Source organism: Amblyomma mixtum, chromosome 4 (genome assembly GCF_055824585.1).
Source record: "Amblyomma mixtum isolate Tamu chromosome 4, ASM5582458v1, whole genome shotgun sequence".
Classification (NCBI taxonomy): Eukaryota; Metazoa; Arthropoda; class Arachnida; order Ixodida; family Ixodidae; genus Amblyomma; species Amblyomma mixtum.
The window spans coordinates 136,437,512-136,459,498 of NC_143015.1; the positions used below are offsets into that span (position 1 = coordinate 136,437,512).

The 21,987-nt window shown below is 50.8% G+C and overlaps 1 protein-coding gene across 2 annotated transcripts; it reads right to left on the minus strand.

Annotated features, from left to right (window-relative positions):
• Positions 1 to 6,831: 6,831 nt before the first annotated feature.
• On the minus strand, positions 6,832 to 18,825 carry LOC149348364 (N-acetyllactosaminide beta-1,3-N-acetylglucosaminyltransferase 8-like). Of its 2 annotated transcripts, none has more exons than XM_089585802.1 (4): positions 18,702 to 18,825; positions 13,185 to 13,505; positions 9,483 to 9,963; positions 6,832 to 7,428 (listed from the first exon to the last, which is right to left on the minus strand). In XM_089585802.1, exons 1-4 carry the CDS (start codon positions 18,737 to 18,739, stop codon positions 7,234 to 7,236), a joined length of 1,035 nt encoding a protein of 344 aa, XP_089441928.1. In that variant the 5' UTR covers positions 18,740 to 18,825; the 3' UTR covers positions 6,832 to 7,233. The 2 variants fall into 2 exon arrangements, with proteins under 2 accessions (XP_089441928.1, XP_089441929.1); XM_089585803.1 differs by lacking the exon at positions 18,702 to 18,825 and adding an exon at positions 13,651 to 13,755.
• Between the last annotated feature and the right edge of the window lie 3,162 nt (positions 18,826 to 21,987).

Below are 21,987 nucleotides of genomic sequence, written 5' to 3' on the forward strand. Positions count from 1 at the left end.
AGTCTGTGTGTTTGGCTGAGATTGCCAAGTAGCTGTGTTGCTCTTGAGGGAAGCCTGCCATTAAGAAAGTCTCGGCAGGCTTGTTGGGAGTCTGTTATAACGTGGGAGGACTCTCCTCTTTGGTCTTTATGTTTGATGGCGATAGCTATTGCCAGAGTCTCTGCAGAGGAGTGGTTTTCTGCATATATAGAAGCTTGGAGAGCCGGTTTTAGTTGATGGTCAATCGCAGCGACTGAGAACTTTCCCGGCGTGGGGTAGGCCCCAATGTCTACGTAAACGGCTTTACGGTCGCTTTCTAGATGTTTCTGAAGTGCCTTTGCTCGCGCTTGTCGTCTGCCTTGCTGATGAGCATGATGCATGTGACGTGGGATTGAACTAACGGTGATCTTTTCTCGGGTTTGGAGTGGAAGAGAGGTTTTACTGCCTCTTGTCTCCAGCCCCAACCATGTCCCGAATTTAGTCAGGATCGTCCTTCCCGCATTGTTTTTTAGAAGGCGTTCTTTTTGGCTTTCCAAGAGGGCTTCTTGGAGCTCGGTAAAAGTGTTGTGCAGACCAAGCTGTCGTTCTGTAGAAGTGGCTATTGGAAGATTGATAAGAGGGGCTTACAAAACTGCCCTGTGAAGAATGCAGTGAAAGGGAACTGTTCTGGAGCTGCTGAAAGTGTCCTCGTGTCGCTGCATGACAGCCTCGGAGAAAAGGCAAAGGCTGCTGCGGAGCTCAGAAATGCTGTGGAAGAAAAACTATGCAAGAAGCTTCTTAGCATTAGCTCTTTTTCGAGTGAAAGTGATGACCTGGGCGACCATGGATACGAAAGAGCTGGACCAGAAGAAATGGTTATCTATTACTTAGCAGGATATGTGCATAAGAAGATAACTAGGGCAGTGCATTGTAAGGATTGCCAGGTCACGCTGACGGCTGCTCCTGGACACGCCAGCCCAAGTGATGTTGTTCAGAGGCACTTGACTGACCTGAGGTCGTTCAAGCCAGGATGCCTACGCGAGCCGTCGCTAAGGCTGTACGCAGCCATAAAGAAGATAGAGAGCATTGTTCACAAAGCCCTTGAGAAACGCGTTGTATTTGGCGACCTGTTCTGGGAGGTGCTAGACAAGCTTGAAGAGTCCTCTGCGCCTGCAGTCGGTTGTCATGCTCACTGCCAGGAAGTCACTCCTAAAGTGATCAAGTTTTACGTCATCATGAGGATGCACTTTTTTTTCCAGGAAAATGAACTCTGAAATGTTGGTAACTGCTCAAGTGCAGTCAGCGAGAAAGAGAGCAAAACTGCTTTAAGCACCCATTAATGGAACGCTTTTTACAAAGCAAGTTTTTTTTCTCTTTCCATGGAAGCATTTGACACTTAAAATAATTTTCTCCTCAAGAGATCGATAAATTGTTTTTAAAAATGGCGCAGTTTAACGAACGATGTGCCGTAAAAGAGCTGTACAATGAAATATTTAAACAAGTTTGTCTTACCGTATTCATATCTCGTTCAATTATTCGAACCTAATGAACACAAGAAACGGTAGATTATTTCATTGCACAGATTCGTGTGAAGTGCTATAACCGCCAGAAAGAACATAATATATACAATGACACACTCGAGAAGGTTGGGACTATAGACACCTAAAAGGCGAAGCGCGCCGATCGTGCGTGCCTCCTTCAGATATTGTTCGCCCCAACCCCATAGGTTGTACCCTTGTACCCTCCAAGCGGAACAGCTTTTCGACACGCACCAACAGCAGTTATGCCATATTCTTGTTTGGTCACGCCGGAAAAAATAATTCACCTGCAGGTATGGGCGCGGCGCCGCCCGTCTTTACGAGGGTGTAGCAGACGACACGCAAGATGTGTAGAAAAGCGCGACTGCAGCGCCGTTAGTTCCAGCGACGTCCACTATAGGCATGCCATCAAGCGGGAGCTGCGAAACTGAAACTGTCTAAAAACGTTGGCTCGGGGCACGTGTAGCGGAGCTGGCATCGAGGCACCCTAGGCACGTGTAAACGGTAGCGCCATCTAGTGACAAAGCGCCAAAGCATATAGAATAGTAGAAAATGTAACAACTGACTATACAACTGACTAAAAGCAAGACAAAAAATCACTAAATCCCTCTATGCACCCCTCTTCTTGGCCGATCCGCCTGGCAACGTTGCTAGACTAGCTTCAGTTGTCAAACTCCGCGGCGCTGCGCGGAACCGCCACTGGCCCGCGCTTTCGTGGCGCTGCAGTCGCACCCAGCTTCACTTCTCAACTAACCGGTTAGGAGAACGAGCTGGACGAAGTACGCGGTGCAGCGTTGGCGTGTTTTGCGGGTGCTCGTTCACGGCGGATTTCAGCAAGCATGCCATCTACGGAGATTTAGTCTTCGCCGCATGTGTTAACATCAGCAAACGATGCCGACGTGCTGCGTTCCGGGCTGCAAAAGCGGCTACCGGAACGATGTTTCTTCTTTCTTTCTTTTTCTTCTTTTTTTTTTTGTAGCGCTTCTTTGGCGTGGTGAGAAGCTTCGGTGGTGATGAAGACCACCCTACAATCACACACTTTGGGCAAATTTTCAGGCTCCTGAGCCTTTACGCACCATTAAAAACTGCACTGAAAGGCAACTGCTCCGGAGATGTTGATCCGGTTCTTGTGACTGTGGAGGAGACCCTTAGCAAAAAGAAGTTGGAGGCTTTGTCCCGAAAAGAAGATCGTCAGCGGAAGCTCGCCGCAATTATTAGCCAGATTGACCTGCAGACGCTGATTCCCTCCAACAGAGCGACAGCCGCCCTTTTGAATCTACAGCTGTCCTCCACTATCTTGGCGGCTACGTTGCTAAGAAGTCTGCGAAGATGACGGACTGCAGTGACTGCCATGCTACTTTGGTAGCTGCATCAGATGTTCCACCGGCAGCCATTCTCACCGAACTTAGGTCATTTGTGCCTGGCGCTCTGAAGAACCCCTCTGGAGCCCTAACTTGTATGTTGTCAGGAATTGAATGTATTATAGAGCGGCAAACAAAGTCTAACAAGGTGTTTGGTGACTTGTTCTGGACCATCCTAGGAGAGCTGTCAGAGAATACGCTCAGTCGTGTTGGGTGCCCAATGCACTTTCAGGAACTCAATGCACGCATCATTCAGTTTTGTTTAGCCACGCGCATGCTTTTTTATGCTAGGCTCCTGGAGCAGCGGCGGGGATCCAGCCTTGAAGTAAAGGCAGCGAGGAAACGTGCCAAGCTGCTTTAGGTGTAAATGGCCCTCGTGGGCTCAAATCATTTGGCCTAGATTATTTCCCTTATGATAAGGTTTATCTTAGTTTTATTTATTCACAAAGGAAAATTGGGTCACTGACCAAGTCAAAAGATGAAAAAATTCAATTGCAAATTGGGTCCGTGACCCAATTTTCCTTTGTGAATAAATAATGCTTCACCCTGACCAGACGGTGTTCCGTCGAACCTTGGACTATATTTATCTTAGTTATATACGTGGGCCATACGGTTGTTTTTTACTTCATTTTCTTTAATAAAATGTTCGTTGATTCACAACAAAGTTGTGCTGTTATTTTTGTGGGTCGCACATTTTTTCTTACAATGTGGTCTATAACTGCTCCAGATCAAAGTGATTAGGCCACAGCACAAGACCCAGAAATCGCGCCGCGACTTCGTAGCTCTGCATTTGGCCCGGAATTGGTATCGGCATAAACAAGCGAACCTGTGCTGGGAACGCATTTGCTTCTGCCGCACGGGGACGCGAGACCAGCCCGTAAAGCATGAAGGATGGACCGACTAAGAGAGCTTCAGCGCTGTCAGAGAATACGCTCAGCCGTGTCAGGTTATGCCTGCACTTTCAGGACCCCGGTGCACGCGTCATTCAATTTGATTTAGCGACACGCGTGCATTTTTTGCTAGGTACCTGGAACAGCGCCAGGGATCTAGTCTTCCAGTAAAAGCAACGAGGAAACGGGACAAGCACCTGTATGTGGATACCGATTTTGCCTACTATCAAAAATACCATAAGGAACAACGCGAGCGAGCGTGAAACGCACCCAAGCTGCTCGTCTGTACGAACGCTAGGCTACGGCGGGGCGTCTGCTGTGGAGCTGGATGGAGCGGCGCCGCCATATGGCGGCGGGCAAGGGAATGGAGAATCCGGCAGTAAGGGCGCAGGCGGAGAGTTTGACAACTGAAGCTAGTCTAGTAACGTTGCCGCCTGGGTGGGTATGCGCCATTCTAGAAGGTGAACAACAACAACAACTGCTTCGCCAGGTGTCGCTCTTGCGAGGTAAACACACTGCATTTAGTTAGTCCTAACAGCTTGAAAATCGCCAAATTCTCTGAAAAACAGGGGCTAGTTATCGCTTAAACCTCTACGTGAGGACGAGAGTGTGCGAAATACAAGCGAACCGCTACCATTCGAGCGAGCTATCGCGTCTAAGAATCCAGTGGTAACATGTATTTATTCCGAAGCGGGCGAGCAGGGCGCCGCCATCTTGTCAACGCATCCCGCTACCCTCGATCGTGCTCCATGCGCTTCAGCGCTGTCAGAGAATACGCTCAGCCGTGTCAGGTTATGCCTGCACTTTCAGGACCCCGGTGCACGCGTCATTCAATTTGATTTAGCGACACGCGTGCATTTTTTGCTAGGTACCTGGAACAGCGCCAGGGATCTAGTCTTCCAGTAAAAGCAACGAGGAAACGGGACAAGCACCTGTATGTGGATACCGATTTTGCCTACTATCAAAAATACCATAAGGAACAACGCGAGCGAGCGTGATCGCGGTCGATCGCGATTGAATTTGCCGTGTAGCAACAGCGGATCTGCATCGAGTTCGATTTCGATCGACTTGATGGCGATCGAAAGTGCCCTTGTGACAGCAGTATATTCATGAGCCGCTGCGGTGGCTCAATGGTTATGGTGCTCTGGTGCTGATCCGAAAGACGCGGGTTCGACCTCGGCCCCGGCGGTAGAACTTCGATGGAGGCGAAGTTCTTGAGGCCTCTGTACTGTGCGATGTCAGTGCGCGCTAAAGAACCCCGGATGGTCCAAATCTGCAGCCCCCTACTATGGCGTCTCGTAGCCATAGCCTTCGGGACTTCAAACTCCATAAACCAAACCAAACCAAACAAATGTCATTAATGACATAATTTAGACAGGAAAAGCTGAACGGTGGGTCTAAGAATTAATGTGCGGAAAACTAAAGTAATATTCAGCAGTCTCGGAAGGGAGCAGCAGCTTACGATTGGCAGCGACGCGCTGGAAGTGGCAAGGAAATACGTCTACTTAGAGCAGGTACTGACCGCAGATCCGTATCACGAGAGCGAAATATTGTAACGGACTGGATTCCTAGAGAAGGCAAGCGTAGCAGGGGCGGCAGGAAGTTAGGTGGGCAGATGAGATTAAAGGGGCATTGAGGACAACTCTACCAACAGTTCGGCATTTCGTGGCTTTGTTGGCGCTGGCCCAGCGGCGAAAGGTGCATTTATGGCTGAGATATTTTCATTTCGAGCTGAAAAACTTCAACTTCAAGTAAAGAAACTAAACCGTGCGGGCACGCAAAGCGCATAGCCACGAAGCACCAGTACATAAACCAGCTGACCGCCTGTTGCGCCAACATTCAGGTTGTCTCTTTTCCATCTTCCTCGTGCGTTGAAAGTGCATCAACGGTTTCAAAATAAAAACTATATCAATATCGATAAAACGCGCGACCTTCATGCACGTTTGTCAGCCTGTGAGAAGCGTGGTGGGTTCTTTCCTCATCGCGCTTGTGCTTGCGAGACTGAATTGTGGCGGGGGTACCTGCATTTTAGTTCTTGCTTTTTCAACAGTACAAGAGCTCTCTACATTACAAGAGTTGTCTCCTATGACACCGGTACTCGGAGGGAAAATGTTTAGCTCGAAGTAAAAAAAAAAAGAAAACGGATATTGACTAGACATGCTATGAGCACAGCTAATGTGGAAAAACTACAAAAAAAAACTTAGGACGGCTAATTATCTCGTGCATTTGTTGCTGGCTGTTGTGCAATACGCGTAGTGAACAAATCGGCGCCGCTCTTATCACGCTAAATGGGCCAGACGTCCCGTCCTCGGCAAGTTTTTAGAAGTGGTAGCGTCACCTATCGGCGAATAAAGGACCTTTCCAGAGCAAATAACGCTTTAAAATGCGGCCGATAGCTTACGTCGAAGGTCATATAGGCAGCGCACTGACCTGCGAGGTTCCATAAACTGCCCACGAGCGAAGGCAGCATTCTGAATCCTCGTATTCCAGCTGACACGCTTAATCGCTGTAGCAGTAAATAGGTGTTCGGAGACGAAGTAACGAAGTGAGCACAGTACTACACTGTTATTCAAGAAAGCACACACTGTAAATATACAACAGGAACAAGGTAGAGTACAACAGTACCACAGACCACACAGTACAAACAGGCTTGTGGGAGGTAAGAGCAAAGAACAGCGGCAAACAAATTTCTTGCGTCCCAGGACCAACCCCCGTGGTACAACTGTCACTTTGGCCGCCGGAACTGTAGATGGCTCGAAAGGAGGGCAGAACAAAAGAAAATGACAACAATAAAGAATATCATGACACAGGACAAAAGACGCACTATAGAACTTTTAAACGTGCCAGTCGTGCCAGCCACTTTCTGAATCTCCAGGATTGCTCCGAGGTTGCATTTTCTTGAAACGAGTCCTCTAAAGCCAGAGTTGTGAACTCAGCGAAGCGTATGCGGGCCGAGCTTTCGGTTAAACGGCATTCTTTCCACATTCCGACAGGAACAACTTCCTAACTGCCTAGTTCAGTTTGTGCGAGAATCGCTACCCGGGGCACAAGACAACGCAGGAAGAGTACACGAAAAGAAAAAAAAACCAAACAACAAAAAAGAAAGAAAACAAAAACAAAGCGCTCGCGCGTCAAATGGTTGCAACACAAAAATTTCAAGAAGAACGTTTAGTACACGGAGAGACGGCGAGTAAAAAAGTGTCATCACTGCAGAGGAACCATAGTCTTTCCAAAGGTCTCGGTCGCGTGGCACTGCTCAAAGCACAGGAGAACGTGGATGAAAAAATACCTTGCGAAACGCAAACCCACGGGACCGGCTTGTCACAGCGCTCGCGAGAAACCAGGTCGGTAAAGGATTTCCACGAGGAATGCAAAAACAGGGTATAGTGTGTGCGAACAAGCCAGCATGAAACTGCCATTGCGCCGGCCCGACTGGGAAGAAGACAGCCATGGCTCTAGCTTCGAGGCAGTGTGCAGTCGCGTCCTTCAGTCTAGCATCTGGATCTTGATCTTGCCCATGATCTTATCCGTCAACTCCTTGGTCTCGTTGGCGCTTGCGTAGCAGATGAGCGTCTTGAGCCACTGCGGCTTCCATTTCGAGATGTTCTTGAGTCGACTGACGAATATGGGCCGCTCTGGGGCAACTTCGTCCGCCGGCTGCTGCGCATCCTCAGCACGTACCTGCGAAAAGGGAGAGGAGGAAGGAAAGGTGCGGTGACTGTCTTCGTTTCAGACCATACGGCACGCACGGTCCTCGGCCGCAGTGCTTTATAATCTGGGCGCCACCTAATCGCTCGCAGGCTTTAACACCTACACCGTGCTTGCGCCATGGTGTCGGCAACGCCCTAGTGAAAAAAGTGTGTATATGGTTTTTACGTTGATTTTGATGGTATGCACGGTACAATATCATTAGTATGCATGGTATGGTATGGTGTGGTATCCCCATTGAAAATGTTGGTTTGGTTGGTTTTATGGGGTTTAACATCTCAAACGACTCAGGCTATGAGAGACGCCGTAGTGAAGGACTCCGGAAATTTCGATCACCTGAGGTTCTTTAACGTGCACTGACATCGCACAGTGCAGAGGCCTCTAGAATATCGCCTCCATCTATATTCGACCGCCGCGGCCGGGATCGTAACCGCGACTTTCGAATCAGCAGCCGAGCACCATAACCACTGAGCCACAGCGGCGGCATGTGTATAGAGTTGAATTTGTGAGCAAATAGAATTATGGCACGTATGCTTCGACATTACAGGATTAACCTCCCACAGCGACCCGGGCTGTGAGGGACGCCGTTGTGGGGGGCTCCGGATAATTTCGACCACCTGCGGTTCTTTAATGCGCACGGATATCGCACAGTACACGAGCCTCCAGCATCTCGCCTCAATCGAGATGCCACCGCCGAGGCCAGGTTTGAACCCGGGTATGGTATGGTATGGCATCGCATGGAATGCTATGGTATGGTACGTGGAGTTTAACGTCCTGAAGCGGCACTTGGGCTACATGAGGGACGCCGCAGTGGATGGCCTCAGATTATCTGAGACCACCTTGGTCCTTTAAGCACAAAGGGCCTTTTTGCGTGCGGCAGCCGCGGGCCGGTTCGGTACCGCGAACTGGCGATCAGCAGCTAAATGCCACAGGCACTGAGCGTGCGAAGCGGGTCGTTGATTTTGGCGTTTGCCCTCGTCCACGCACTACGATCTCGATGGTATTTCGTGGCGCGTACTGTCATCATCATCATCATTAGCCTGACTAAGCCCACTGCAGGGCAAATGCCTCTCCCATGTCTCTTCAATTAACCCTGTCCTTTTCCCAGCTGCGGCCACCGTATCCCCGCAAACTTCTTAATCTCATCCACCCACCTAACTTTCTGCTGCCCCCTGCTACGCTTGCCTTCGCTATCCACTCCGTTACCCTTAAGGACCAGCGGTAATCTTGCCTTAGCAATACATTCGGTTTGTCCACTGATTCGACGCCCCACACCCTTAAGCGTGTAGACGGTGCAAGCAAGCTCTATGCCGTGCGCTGGAACATTTCTCAGTAGGACGAAATGGTGGGGAGTCATTGAGGTGCGCTGCATGCGCTTTAAGCCGTACCGCATACGTGCTAATTCACCTGGGAACCGGCCGGCCCTGAGTATGCCAAGAGGGACTGCGAACGATAAGAAGCGGCCTGTCGCGAATGCGTGCGAAACGTTGGTGCGCCGAAGGAGGACGGAAGGTTTGTGGAAGCGTTTCGCGCCGATTAGTGTTGGCCCTGAGAAATGAATAACAACTGAGCAGAAGATGAAGAAATACCGAGGTAGCTAGCGGGCCTCCCCTGAGCGGCATCTGCGCTTCGTTCCTGAGCACCATCCGACCATAGGATCCCTTCCTGCGCTTCTGGTCTTCCTCTATGCGTTCCGCATTGTATCGTCCTCGCTAAGCACTTTTTAAAAGTAAAATGCACGAACTAGCCAGAAATGAAGTTCTACTGTTATGTGCCTCCGTTATATCTTCGTGGTATCATTCCCATCAAAGGAGAGTGGTTATACACGGACGGAGTTTTAACCCTTATAAACAAGTTTCGACGAAACCGACCGACCGAACGACCGACCGACCCGGCCCGACCCGACCCGACCGATCGACCGATCAATCAATCAATCAATCAATCAATCAATCAATCAATCAATCAATCAATCAATCAATCAATCAATCAATCAATCAATCAATCAATCAGTAAATCAATCAAAATACCTTTCTCGTGATGTTCTTGTGTCCCACCCGGGCCACGACAGGTAGGTGTCCGGTGACGTACTGAGTCAGGCGCGGGTACTGCTTGATGGCCACCGAGCCCCGCAGAAGCGACTTGAGGTGCTTGGCGTGGATGATGTACGCGTCCCCCTCGCAGTGCGTGGGCCAGAAATCGTCCCGGAACTGGGTCTCCGGCACGAACAGCGAGCTGTTCATGTCCCGGTTCACCTGCACCAGCTGCACCGGCACGCAGTGGAAGTACCGGTCGTTGGTCTCGTTCAGCGCCCCGATGTACTCGTGCGCGGCCAGCAGGTCCACCAGCGTGGTGTCGTTGGTGTGGATGAAGTAGCGCAGGTTCGGCCTGCACTGCTCGTGCACCCAGCGTATGGCGTCGACGAAGATCTTCACGCTGTTCTGGACGGTGGCCTCGTACGGGGCGATGATCACGTCGCCCTTGAGGACCTCGCGCCGAAGAGCCCGGGACCTGCGCGGGGGGTGGGGTCCCTGAGGGGGCATCGCCGTGCTTGCACGACATCGAACCTTGTACGCCCTCTGGGTCGCACATTTGTCCCCAAGACTGCTCAGTGCGGCTGGAGGTACAGACTACTACTGCCAGCATAGAAGCGTTGGCAATGACCCTGGAAGACTAAAGAGTTTACTCAATGGCTCATATCGCGGGAAGTCTAGCAAAGTGGGCAATAACTGCTAACGTTAAGCACTACGAGGTGACGGCATCGCCGAAACAAGCAGATTACAAGTAGTAGTAGTAGTAGTAGTGAAAACATTTATTTTTTTTTTCAAAAGGAAGAGTTAGGGAGTAGGGGGATGGGGATAGATAGATGTGGAGCTTCAGTGGTCGGTCTTCCCTAGTCCAGGATCCCGTTGGCCTCCGCCGCTGCCTTGGCCCTCGTCACCAGCATAAGCTGTGTGCTCGGGTCGGAGTCAGTCAGGAGGGCCTCCCACTGCTCCAGACTAGGGCTATTTACCTTTGGTAGTAAAGGGCTTTTTTCGCAGCCCCAGGTGGCGTGGTACGTTGTGGCGTAGCCCCCACACCACACGCACTCTTTCGCGTATCTGTTCGGCCACATTTTGTGATACATGGCTCTGCTTGGGTAGGTGTCTGTTTGTAGTCGTCTGAGCGTGGTGGCCTGCTCTCTGTCGAGGATATCCGTCGGAGCCGAGTATTTCTTGCGCGCTCCCAACAACGCCTTCATTGCCTCCCCGTAAGATTCTGGCGTGCTGAAGGGTTCGACCGGCAAATCCGCCCTCCGGTTCGTGAACCCTCGGACAACGGTGTCTGCCATGAGATTTCCCTCAACCCCAGTGTCAGGGACCCAAACGATGGTGTGTTGAATGCTTGTGTTGTTTGATCCATGTCTGTGTTGTTTTTGTTCGAAGAGGATACTCGCGGCTTTTCGGCCGATCCTTCCATCTCTGTATGCCCTTGCTGCAGCCTGAGAATCCGTCGCTATCCAGTAACTCAGTCCCTGCCGATTGGCTTCAGTGAGGGCTAGAGCTATGGCGATCTCTTCCGCTACTTGTGTTGTCCTTGTGCGCACTGATGCACCAGTAACTATATCCCCATTGGCGTTCACTACAAGTAAGACTGAGGGAGGAGGGCGCAAAGGCGGGAGTGTGGCATAGATCGAGCTGCCGAGACTCAATGGTCGTTCTTGCAAGCTGTGCTCACTTGTACTTGTGCGATAAAAATAATTGTACTGCTAAGAATAATTGTATGGAGCTGTCCCCGGTGCTCCTTTGATATTCACCGCGCTTTACCGTCTTCTTCTTCCTAGTCCCGTGGTCTGCGCGGTGTTTTGTATTCATAAACTTTATAAAACCGAAGTTTTGTTGTCGTAACGGGCACCTTCCAAGAGCGTAGAGTTTTGTGCCCTACCGTTTCTGTAATGACAGTCTTTACCACGGCGTGGGTGTGTGGTGATAAGGTGCTTTGTTGTCCACGGAAAGGGGGCGAGGTGATATGGTTTCTTTGGAATTTAATTTAACTCGGTTTTCTTTTTGCAGAGCGTTATTACCCTAATGCCCATTATGTGACCCGAATCAGTCATTGAGACGGGCGGATGGTATATATGTAGTAAAATCGAACGGAAATAATTTTGTCATAGCGGCTTCACGTTCATTACATAACTCCCGTCCCACTGATTACAAAACAGTTGGCTGAAAGTGTGACATAATTGTTTTCACTTTCCATCTCTACACACGATTAGAAATCTGCATTATGTTTCAAAGCAGCACGTGGGTAATAGAATTTATGAGCAGGAAGAAACGCAAAACGCTTTATCAGTTAAAACTGGTGAAGTTAAATCTGCGTTTCTAGTTCGGTCATTCAGTCGTTCGTCATACAAGAGCCTTCATCGGCGATGTCATTGACCTTGAATTCTCGCCATAGCACGCGTCGACCGTCTACTGGTCCGCCTTCACGCCTCGCGTTTCCAAACAGCGGGCAACGATTTCTTGTCTGTCCTTTATTCCTTTAGACCCTAGAGAAGCTAGAGCCTGGCTCACACGAGGTTGCTACCATGGACAAACGAGCGCGAGCTTAAACTGAAATTTTAAAACAAGCGCGATTCCAACTCGGCTGTCTAAGAGGAGGAGTCCTCTGTGGCGGCGGCGTGCCGGATAGCTTGAGGCGCCCGTAAAATCACCATAGATGACACCTAACTGACACAGTCACATCACACATCACAAGCGCTGTGGTGTCAGTATCGTGTCGTTGTCTACGCTGGGCGCTGTTGGTGTAGATGTGCACGATCATGTCAGCCCACAAAAGTACGATAGCTCCTGTACCGACTACACGTTGTCACCCCTCCTGTCCATCTGCTGTGCTTCCTGTGCCAACATTAACACTGTATATTCCCTTTCTGACCCCTTCTATTCCAACTGTTCTGCTTCCTGTGCCAATCACGAATACTGTCCTTTCTCCTTATGACCCTTTTTGTCTCATCAGCAGTGCTTCCTATGACAGTACCGAGTACTGCCTTTCCCCTCTCTGACCCCCTCTGTCCCAACTGCTCTGCTTCCTGCGCCAATCACGAGTACTATCTTTCCACTCTCTGACCCCCTCTGTCCCAAATGCTCTGCTTCCTGTGGCAATCACGAGTACTGCCTTTCCCCTCTCTGACCCCCTCTGTCCCAACTGCTCTGCTTCCTGCGCCAATCACGAGTACTGTCTTTCCACTCTCTGACCCCCTCTGTCCCAACTGCTCTGCTTCCTGTGGCAATCACGAGTACTGCCTTTCCCCTCTCTGACCCCCTCTGTCCCAACTGCTCTGCTTCCTGCGCCAATCACGAGTACTGTCTTTCCACTCTCTGACCCCCTCTGTCCCAACTGCTCTGCTTCCTGCGCCAATCACGAGTACTGTCTTTCCACTCTCTGACCCCCTCTGTCCCAACTGCTCTGCTTGCTGCACCAATCACGAGTAATGTACTTTCTCCTCCTGACCCTTTCTGCTTCATCTACAGTGCTTCCTATGCCAATAGCGAGCACTGTCTTTTATCCTGTCCCGTCGCCCTCCTTTCACCCTCATCCTGGAGTAACTGGTGTTCTCTGAACAGCTGAAAAATCAACTTGCCTTTGTAAACCACGCATAAGATATACTGAGCAACTTGATATGCTCTCCTTAACAAACTGACACACTCTCTCTCTCTCGTTTTTACCACTTTTAGCCAGCAGAACAGTCCTACCTGACGAGGTCTACGGAGTGTCCCATGTAGAAGACGAGCTGCCAGGGCAGCACGGCGCGCACGCTCGGGTGGAACATGGTCTTGCGGATGGCCTCTCGGAGGCTGTGCTTGCTAGGCGACGTCCGCACGGCCACCAACACCTCGGTGGCGCCGAGCCGGTCGCCGGCGTACCCCTTATTACACAGCGGCGTGGGGAAGTGCTGCCTGAGCAGGGTGCCCGTGAAGCGGTGAAGCAGCAGACCCAGCACCACCATGGACGCGAAGCTCACCAGCACCAAGGTGGTGGGTGAGCGGCCTTGCCGTGACACAAGCACCATCAGACTGTGGAGAGAGTGCAGTACCATAAGGTTTGCATACCGATTACAACAGCTTGACGGGTCGACAATGTCGTGCTTCGAAAAAGAGGCAACATAACGCATTCATGTATGTTTATGTATCAGTATATGTATACATCAATCAGGCATACCTGGCAGCATCATTAACTCAAATGTAAATACAATGCATACGCACTGCCAAGATTTTCCTTAGCAACCGTATACTTAAGCCGGAGTCCGTATAAGATGACTTGAAGAGATTGGGGTGGACCGAAATATAATAATTTAAAAGTGGTGGTTGAGTGTATCTAGGCGTTGTTTCCTTTTTGATCGTGGCGTCGATGTTGGTAAATTGATAAATTGGTTTTTGAGGAAAGGAAATGGCGCAGTATCTGTCTCACATAACTCGGCGGACACCTCAACCGCGCCGTAAGGGATGATCGTGCAGAAACTTGGGATGCCTGAATCAGAGAACGAACTCGCGTCAATATTAATGTTATCCCACTGGAGATCAAGAGGAGGAAACGGGCAAAGGCGATGCTTGTCATACGGAGAGCTGAGAACTGACGACCTGGTAGGATAACAGAGCGGATTCTAAGGAAAGCGACATCTATTGGAGGCTACAGAACGCTATTTGGGACATAAGAGTTTATGAAGCTTGCAGAAACGGAGTAACAATCGAATAGTGCACAGCGCCAGAGAAACGGGGCCCACACGAAAGCTACGGACACGTGACAAACCCTGGCCTGTGTCCTGTCCAAGTGGTTGTCTCAGCTGTGCTCCTTGTTATGGTGCATCATGCAGCCATCGTTATGTCTCCCCATCTAGCTCAAGTTGTTAGCTTAGTGGGATTAGTTTGGATTGGTTTACAGGGGTTTAACGTCCCAAAGCGACTCGGGCTGTAAGGGACGCCGTAGTGAAGGGCTCCGGAAATTTCGACCACCTGGGGTTCTTTAACGTGCACTGACGTCGCACAGTACGCGGACGTCTAGAATTTTGCCTCCATCGAAATTCGAGGTGGTGTATGCGTATGCGAATCTGATGCATCATTACAAATAACGCGAATTACCGTTGTTTGAGGGAGTAATAATCAATTTACGTCGGTAGCAGAGATCGTACTCCACACTAGGCAACAGTGTACGAAGTTTAAACGCAGGTGGTCGAAACTTCTGGAGCCCTTCACTACGGCGTCCCTCATAGCCTCAGTCGCTTTGGGACATTAAGCCCCAATAAACAAGTAAGACATATTGCTGCAGTGCCACGCGTCTACGACGTTGTCAGCGCTAACGCATGCAGCCCACATCTCTCTCTCACCATCCAACGTACCTCAAAGCGCGATTCAGACGTCCACTCACCCAGGGAGCCAGTTATTCGCGCTTCCTTTCCCCAAAATCATCGGAGTGTAAAACGTTGTCAACGCCAACGCCAATGAACACAACGAACGCCGACGGCCTATGGTAAAATGGGTAAATTGGTTGTTGAGGAAAGGAAATGGTGCAGTATGTGTGTCGCATATCTGGGCTTCATCGCCGCGTTTCTGCCACAACGTTGTTTAAATAAAGTTTATCCTCCTCCTACCACAACGTTGTCGGTGCCAACGCATGCAGCGCACGTCTGTAACTACCGCCACGGATCGTAAAGCACGACTGAGGTGTCCACTGTTTCGAGAGGGCAGTTATGCGGCTTTCCTTTGCTTTCGAAGCTCCCGCTCTGGATCGGTTTCGTAGCTCAAAGCGCGATTGAGGTGTCCACTGTTCGGGGGGGGGCAGTTATGCTCTTTTCCTTTCTTTTGCGTTATCTGGTTGGTTTATGGTTTATGGGGTTTAACGTCCCAAAGCGACTAAGGCTATGAGAGACGCCGTAGTGGAGGGCTCCGGAAATTTCGACCACCTGGTGTTCTTTAACGTGCACTGACGTCGCACAGTACACGGTCCTCTAGAATTTCTCCTCCAAAGAAATTCCAGCCGCCGCGGCCGGGATCGAACCCGCGTCTTTCGGGTCAGCATTTTGCGTTATCTGAAGGTCAAATGAATGAGAAATCCGCAAGCACGGTGGCCTTGGCTTTACCTAGAGCAGTAAAGCTTTCTATTCAAAATGGACAGGGTCGCATTATGTTTGAAAATACGATTGCATTACAAGCCGTGGATGCCTTTACGGGAAGTGACGTTGTTTCCTCCCAGCCAATGGCAATTATCCGTACTGGTAACGTCCCTTCCCACTGAAAGCCGCCGCGGTGGCTCAGTGGTTATGGTGCTCAGCTGCTGATCCGAAAGACGCGGGTTCAATCCCGGCCGCGGCGGTCGAATTTCGATGGAGGCGAAATTCTAGAGGCCCGTGTATACTGTTCGATGTCAGTGAGGTTAAAGAACCCCAGGTGATCGAAACTTCCGGAGCCCTTCACTACAGCGTCTCTCATTGCCTGAGTCGGTTTGGGATGTTAAACCCCATAAACCAAACCTTCACGCTGAAGTCACTTCCCTGCTGGGATATCGATAATCTGCTACTCATAACTTTACCGAGCCGGAGTACCCCGGGTTCGAACCCGACTGCGGCGGCCGCGTTTCGATGTTGGCGGAAGGCGCCCGCGTGCTGTGCGATGTCAGTGCACGTTTAAGATCCCCAGGTGGTCGAAATTATTCCGGAGGCCACCACTACGGCACCTCTTTCTCTCTTTCTTCTTTCTCTCCCACCTTCCTCTCCTCATTTACGGCGTGGTTCAGGTGTCCACCGAAATATGAGACTGATACCGTACCATTTCCTTTCCTCAAAAACCAATTTACCAATTTTACTCACGTCGAGACACTCCTGTTGTTGTAGTTGTTGTGACTGAGAGAAGGATGAAAAGGAAATTGCACGGGCCTGCCTACTGGCTCGAGCCAAGCCCCAACTGCTGCCACGTGCAGATAGAGGAGAGTTAAAAGATCAGAGGAAAGAGAAAAAGGAAAGAAAAGACGCGCGTCGCACCAACAACTGCGTCAGCCGGAGCGGACGCTACTGAAAAAAGAAATAAGCGGCCGAAGCCGCGCTCGCCGAAGCGAGGACAGATACTCATTATACTAACCATTCCTGTTCTCTTTTCTATTTCTTTCTCATGGTTGAGACCTGCCGGATCATTCTCCTAGCCTTGTGCTATTTTCTGAGATTGCGCTATCGCCTTTCTTGAAGGTGGTGAGCAAATGGCTTTAGGTTTAGCATTGCTAAGCACAAGTTGGCGGAAGCACGGCTTTTGCAGGTGGACCCCACCGCTTTGTACCTCAAAGGGCAAATGAGGTGTCCACTGACCCAGGGAGCCGGTTAGGCGCCTTTCCTCAAAATCAACGGAGTCTAAACCTGTTTAGAAGATTAGAACAGGAAACGCGAATAGCTACCTCATTTTTTTAGCTGCGTGCCGCCTACTCACAGCGCGATTGAGGTGTCCACTGACCCAGTGAACCAGTTACACTTCAGCTACTCAGAGGCTAGTACGGCTAGAAGTGCTTTCGCACTAAAAAAGTACAAGAGGACGATATGGAGCGGTCAGTGGAAGGAGAGATTAGATGCGTTCTGGGGCCGCATTTTGCAACTATTCATTCTATTTATACCCGCCGCAGTGACTTAGTGGTTAAGGTGCTCGTCTACTGAGCTGGAGTTCCCGGGTTCGAGCCCAGTCGCGGCAGCTGCGTTTTGGTTTGGTTTATTGGGGTTTAACGTCCGGAAGCAACTCAGGCTATGAGAGACCCCGTAGTGAAGGGCTCCGGAAATTTCGACCACCTGGGGTTCTTTAACGTGCACTGACATCACACAGCACACGGGCCTCTAGCATTTCGCCTTCATCGAAATTCAGCCTCCGCGGCGGGGATCGAACCCGCGTCTTTCGGGTCAGCAGCCGAGCGCCGTAACCACTGAGCCACCGCGGCGGGGCGGCTGCGTTTCGGTTTGGTTTATGGGCCAAAGTGATGCAGACTATGAGAGACACCGTAGTGAAGGGCTCCATAAATTTCGGCCACTTGGGGTTCTTTAACGTGCACTTACATCGCACAGTAGACGAGCCTATAGAATTTCGCCTTCTAGTTTCGATGGAGGCGAAAAAGCAAAAGGCGCCCGTGGGTTACGGTTGGTTGCGGTTGGTTGCGACTGATAGAAGAATGAAAAGGAAAGTGCACGGGCCTGCCAACTGGCTCAAGCCGAGCCACCACCGCTGCCACGTGCAGATAGATGAGAGTTGAAAGATCAGAAGAGGGAGAAAAAGAGAGAGTAACGACGCGCGTCGCAACAACCGCGTCCGCCGGAGCGGACGCTGGCTGAAAAAAACAGATACACGGCCGTAGCCCGAAGGCTGCCGACCTCGTCACCACCTCTCCGTGGGTTATGCGATGTCAGTGCGCGTTAAGTATCCCCAAGTGTTCGACATTATTCCGGAGCCCTCCACTACGGCACGCCTTTCACCGTCTTCTCTCACTCCCTCCTTATCCCGACGCGGTTCAGGTGTCCACCGAGATGTGAAACAGATACTGCGCCATTTCCTTTCCTCAAAAACCCAAAATTTTCCGCGAGACAGAGCATCCGGCCCTTCGAACATCTGCCAGAAACTCGATGGGGTTTATCGTCCCAAAGCGACTCAGGCTATGAGGGACTTACCCGCCGCGGTGGCTCAGTGGTAAGGCTCCCGTCTACAGAGCCGGTGTACCAGGGTTCGAACTCGACCGCGGCGGCCGCGTTTCGATGGAGGCGAAACGCAAGAGGCACACGTGTGCTGTGCGATGTCAGTGCACGTTAAAGATCCCCAGGTGGTCGAAAATTTTCCGGAGACCTCCACTACGGCACCTCTTTCTCTCTTTCTTCTTTCACTCCCACCTTCCTCCCTTTTCTTACGGCGCGGTTCAGGTGTCCGCCGAGATATGTGCCATAGATACTGCGTCATCTCTTTTCCTCAAGAACCAATTTAACCAATTTATCTATGAGGGACGCAGTAGTGAAGGGCTCGGAAATTTCGACCACCTGGAGTTCTTTAACGTGCGCTGACAGCGCACAGTACACGGGTCTCGGGAATTTCGCCTCCATCGAAATTCGACTGCCAAGGCCAGAATGGATCTACGGCAAGCCGCACAGGAGCGCCCACTGCGTTCACGCGAACAACGTTATTGATTCTCGCGTGCCAGCAATGAATTCAAGGCGTAGGGCTGGCAAAAATAAGACGAACGCAATGAGAACCGCAGCTACTCACCTCATGATGGGAGAGCAATACGTTCGTTTCCTCGTCATCTTCGTCGTCTCCGTGCCAGCTCGGAGACACGTGTGAGGCAACCCGGTTCACTGTACCCTGGCTTGAATATCGCGAACGCCAGCGATTTTTGGAAACGGCCTAGTAATCTCAGTTCTGTACGGCAGTCATCTATTGTGGTACAGACGCGGTTTTTTTAAGAACGCTGAAAAAAAAAAACACTCAGCCGAAAGCTTTCGCAGAAAGAACGGCAAAGTTTTGTCCTCAGACAAGTTCTTATTTTCCGATTGGTCCTGTTCAAAATTTTCATTTTTTTTTGAGAATGAGGTGTTGACTGAATGCATGGAAAGAACGTGTAGGGTGAATTAATGCAAACAATGCATTTACTGCTACTATTTGCGTCGCTAGACGTTTCTCTCCTCATTTCATCATCATCATCAGTTTGACTACGTCCAGCGCATGGCAAAGGCCTCTCCCATACCTCTCCAATTAACCCTCTCCTGTGCCAACTGCATCCAGCCTATCCCCGCAAACGTCTTAACTTCATCCAGCCACCTGACTTTCTGCCGCCCCCTGCTACGTTTGCCTTCTTTTGGAATCCGCTCCGCACTGTTAAGGCCGTTGTACGATCGCTTTTGAGCGGATCCGCCAGGCAGGCGGACTGGCGGACCGAACGACCAGACAATAGGCATTCGCCCCGTTCGGCAGGCGAAAGGAAAGTTGGTGAACTTCAACTTTGGGGCGGACGAGCGAACCGCCCGGCGACCGAATTGCAGCGATTGGCTGCTTTTTACATGACGTAGGCATCCGCTCCTGCCGGGCAAGATGGCCGTCCGTCGACTGAACTGGGGAGCGAGGCATAGGTCGTGGCTGTAGTGGTGGCACCTATGCCGCGAGGCATACTATATTGGCCACATGTTGATATTACGAGTGTTCAGAGCGACTGCGAACTTCTCCGCGTGCAGCAGCTGCGAGCAGCGACAGTTTCCCGAGTTGAAATCGACGCTGATGTAGTTGACAGAGCGCCTCTTCAAACCGACGCAAGACCTACACGTTGGCTGTGTCACGAAGTGTTTATATGGGGCTGTTTGTGGTTGCTGCAAGCGTTCCTAATTCCTGCGAGGATCATCACGCACAGCGGCGAACAACAGCTGCTCACGGTGAACTTTTGAGCGTGCATGAGCTGCGTAGCACAGTGACTAGTGTCCGCGTAGTGAAAGTGATTGCGATCGAAGCGAGTGCTTTTACGTCAAGGCAGTGAAATGTGTGCCTTCGAGAGCTCACTACGCACGCCGTGCTTTCCGAATGCTGAAATGAACGTGGCGTTGTGCAGCTAGTCGCATTCGTTTCGATGGTTGTAGCACGGCCGCTTGATGCAAAGCGCAAAGCGAGGTGCGGCCAGCCACGTCGCGCCGCCGACAATGGGTGAGCATGTCCTGGCGGAGTTTACAGTCGCGGCCGCTGTTTTCGGTGGGGGCGCCACTGTTCGGGGACAGGTCCCGGGAGTGGACTCCCGAAGCGCTCCTTGCTTCGTCGTGTTCGAGCGCGTTTGCCTCGTGTAAAACCGCGTTTGCCTTCCATATTCAATGCAAAATAAAAACTACTGCTACTACTACTCACGTTCCTCATGTCTGCAGTGCTTTATTTGGATTTTCTGCTGTGCGCGTGAGTGAGCACGCTTGCCTCGCGTCTGCGGTGCTGGATTTGGACTTTTCATGTGCGCGTGAATGAATGTTTGCCTCGTGTCTGCCGTGCACGCTTTGTGCTTTTCGTGCATGCGTGTGTGGAGGTCAGTGACGTGTATGGGGCACGATGCCGCGCACGATGCCGCGCACCTGCTGTGTGCCACTGTCCATCACAAACTCCAGAAAACAGCCAACTGTGAGAAATCACGAGTTTCCCTCCGAACTACAGCGTCGAGAAGAATGGCTGAAAATATCGCTCGCCAAGGACTGTCAGGAAAAGGAAGCAAGTGGGTGCCAAGCGACAGGTCTCTGGCATGTTCTTTGCATTTTACAGAGATGGACTACAAAAAGTAAGGTCAAAGAAGTTTCTTCGTCTGTGAATGGCTCCTTCCTTTCTTGTATGACCATGCAATAAAAGTGTCAAGTACTTTGTGGTTTTCTCGGCTGCAGGTGGGCTTATGAAGTTCCACAACTTCAGCTATAATGATCGTTTTTTTTTTTCTTTTTTATAAGTTGCAATAACTTGTGTATATAAGAGCGAAAATTCGACGTTACACGAAGCGGAAATTTACTGCGTGTGACTAGCTGTGCGTGTCCGTCCGTCTCATTCACCGTCTACATGGGGTATCGAGAAGTGAATAAAAATCAGGGAGCAATTTGACGATCTTATGTGCGCAGAGGCAAAAGCCTTTAACCGCCTCTGTCGCTGCCCTCTGCTTGGCAACTGTTGAAGATCGTTTGGCTACTCTTGAACGCTTCCGTACGGCATCGCGAGCGCGTTTCGTAGCGGGCGACATTGGAGCGCGCGCGGGCTGCATCCTTCCTCGATCAACGTTCAGAGAGCACCTGAGAGAGCTCTGGGTGATACGACCATTGTGCAAACTTTTGACGTCAGTGTACATGCGCCGTTGTTAAACCACCTGAGGATTGCGCATGGGGCACTGCGCATGCGCAGTGTGCGCGTTTAGTGGGTATCATTAACTAATCTTCATTACTGTTCGTACATCTACTACCACACTGTTAACTATCATTACTGACTTCTCAAGTAACCATTATGACAGCGGCCGCGGACGCATGGACGGACGGACACGCTGGCGACTCATGAGCCATAAAGGCTTTCGCCTTAAAGATAGAATGAAAGCTTCAGGCGCATTAACGCTACACCCTGAGGTAGAGACGCTGGCCCGGTCGTGCATAGCATAGGCGGCCGTTATGGACAGCGTTCAGGCATACACTAGAAGGGGGATTCCCACCTGCTGCGGTGATTTCTGGCATAATCGGCGCTTTCAATGACGACTGAAAAAAATGGCTGAGGCTTAGCTTAGGTTAAGCCTAGTCAGATGCGAAGCATATTATCGCCGAGTTGCATATCGAGCACGCCGCTTGGCTAGACGTTCTTCACGCTCTTCATCAGTCTCTGTAGCACGCCGCAACTTTTGCTTCTCATTCCAACGAGCAGCCCTGCCTCCAGGAGGCATCTCTATCCCGTGTACGCCTAGCAGAGGCAGGCGCACCCCCTTGTATACCGCTGCTCCAGCATCACGTGTTCACTACAGCGCACCTAGCGGCAGAAGCAGGAAACACATTTGTCGCGACGCCTCGCG

Excerpts from the sequence above, each read along its gene's own strand:
- LOC149348364 (XM_089585802.1), bottom strand. The coding sequence starts at position 18,739 with ATGACGAGGAAACGAACGTATTGCTCTCCCATCATGAG. Across the intron at positions 13,506-18,701 it reads TATTGCTCTCCCATCATGAG|TCTGATGGTGCTTGTGTCAC; the intron begins GTGAGTAGCTGC and ends CTCTCTCCACAG. Across the intron at positions 9,964-13,184 it reads CACTCCGTAGACCTCGTCAG|GTCCCGGGCTCTTCGGCGCG; the intron begins GTAGGACTGTTC and ends CCCCCCGCGCAG.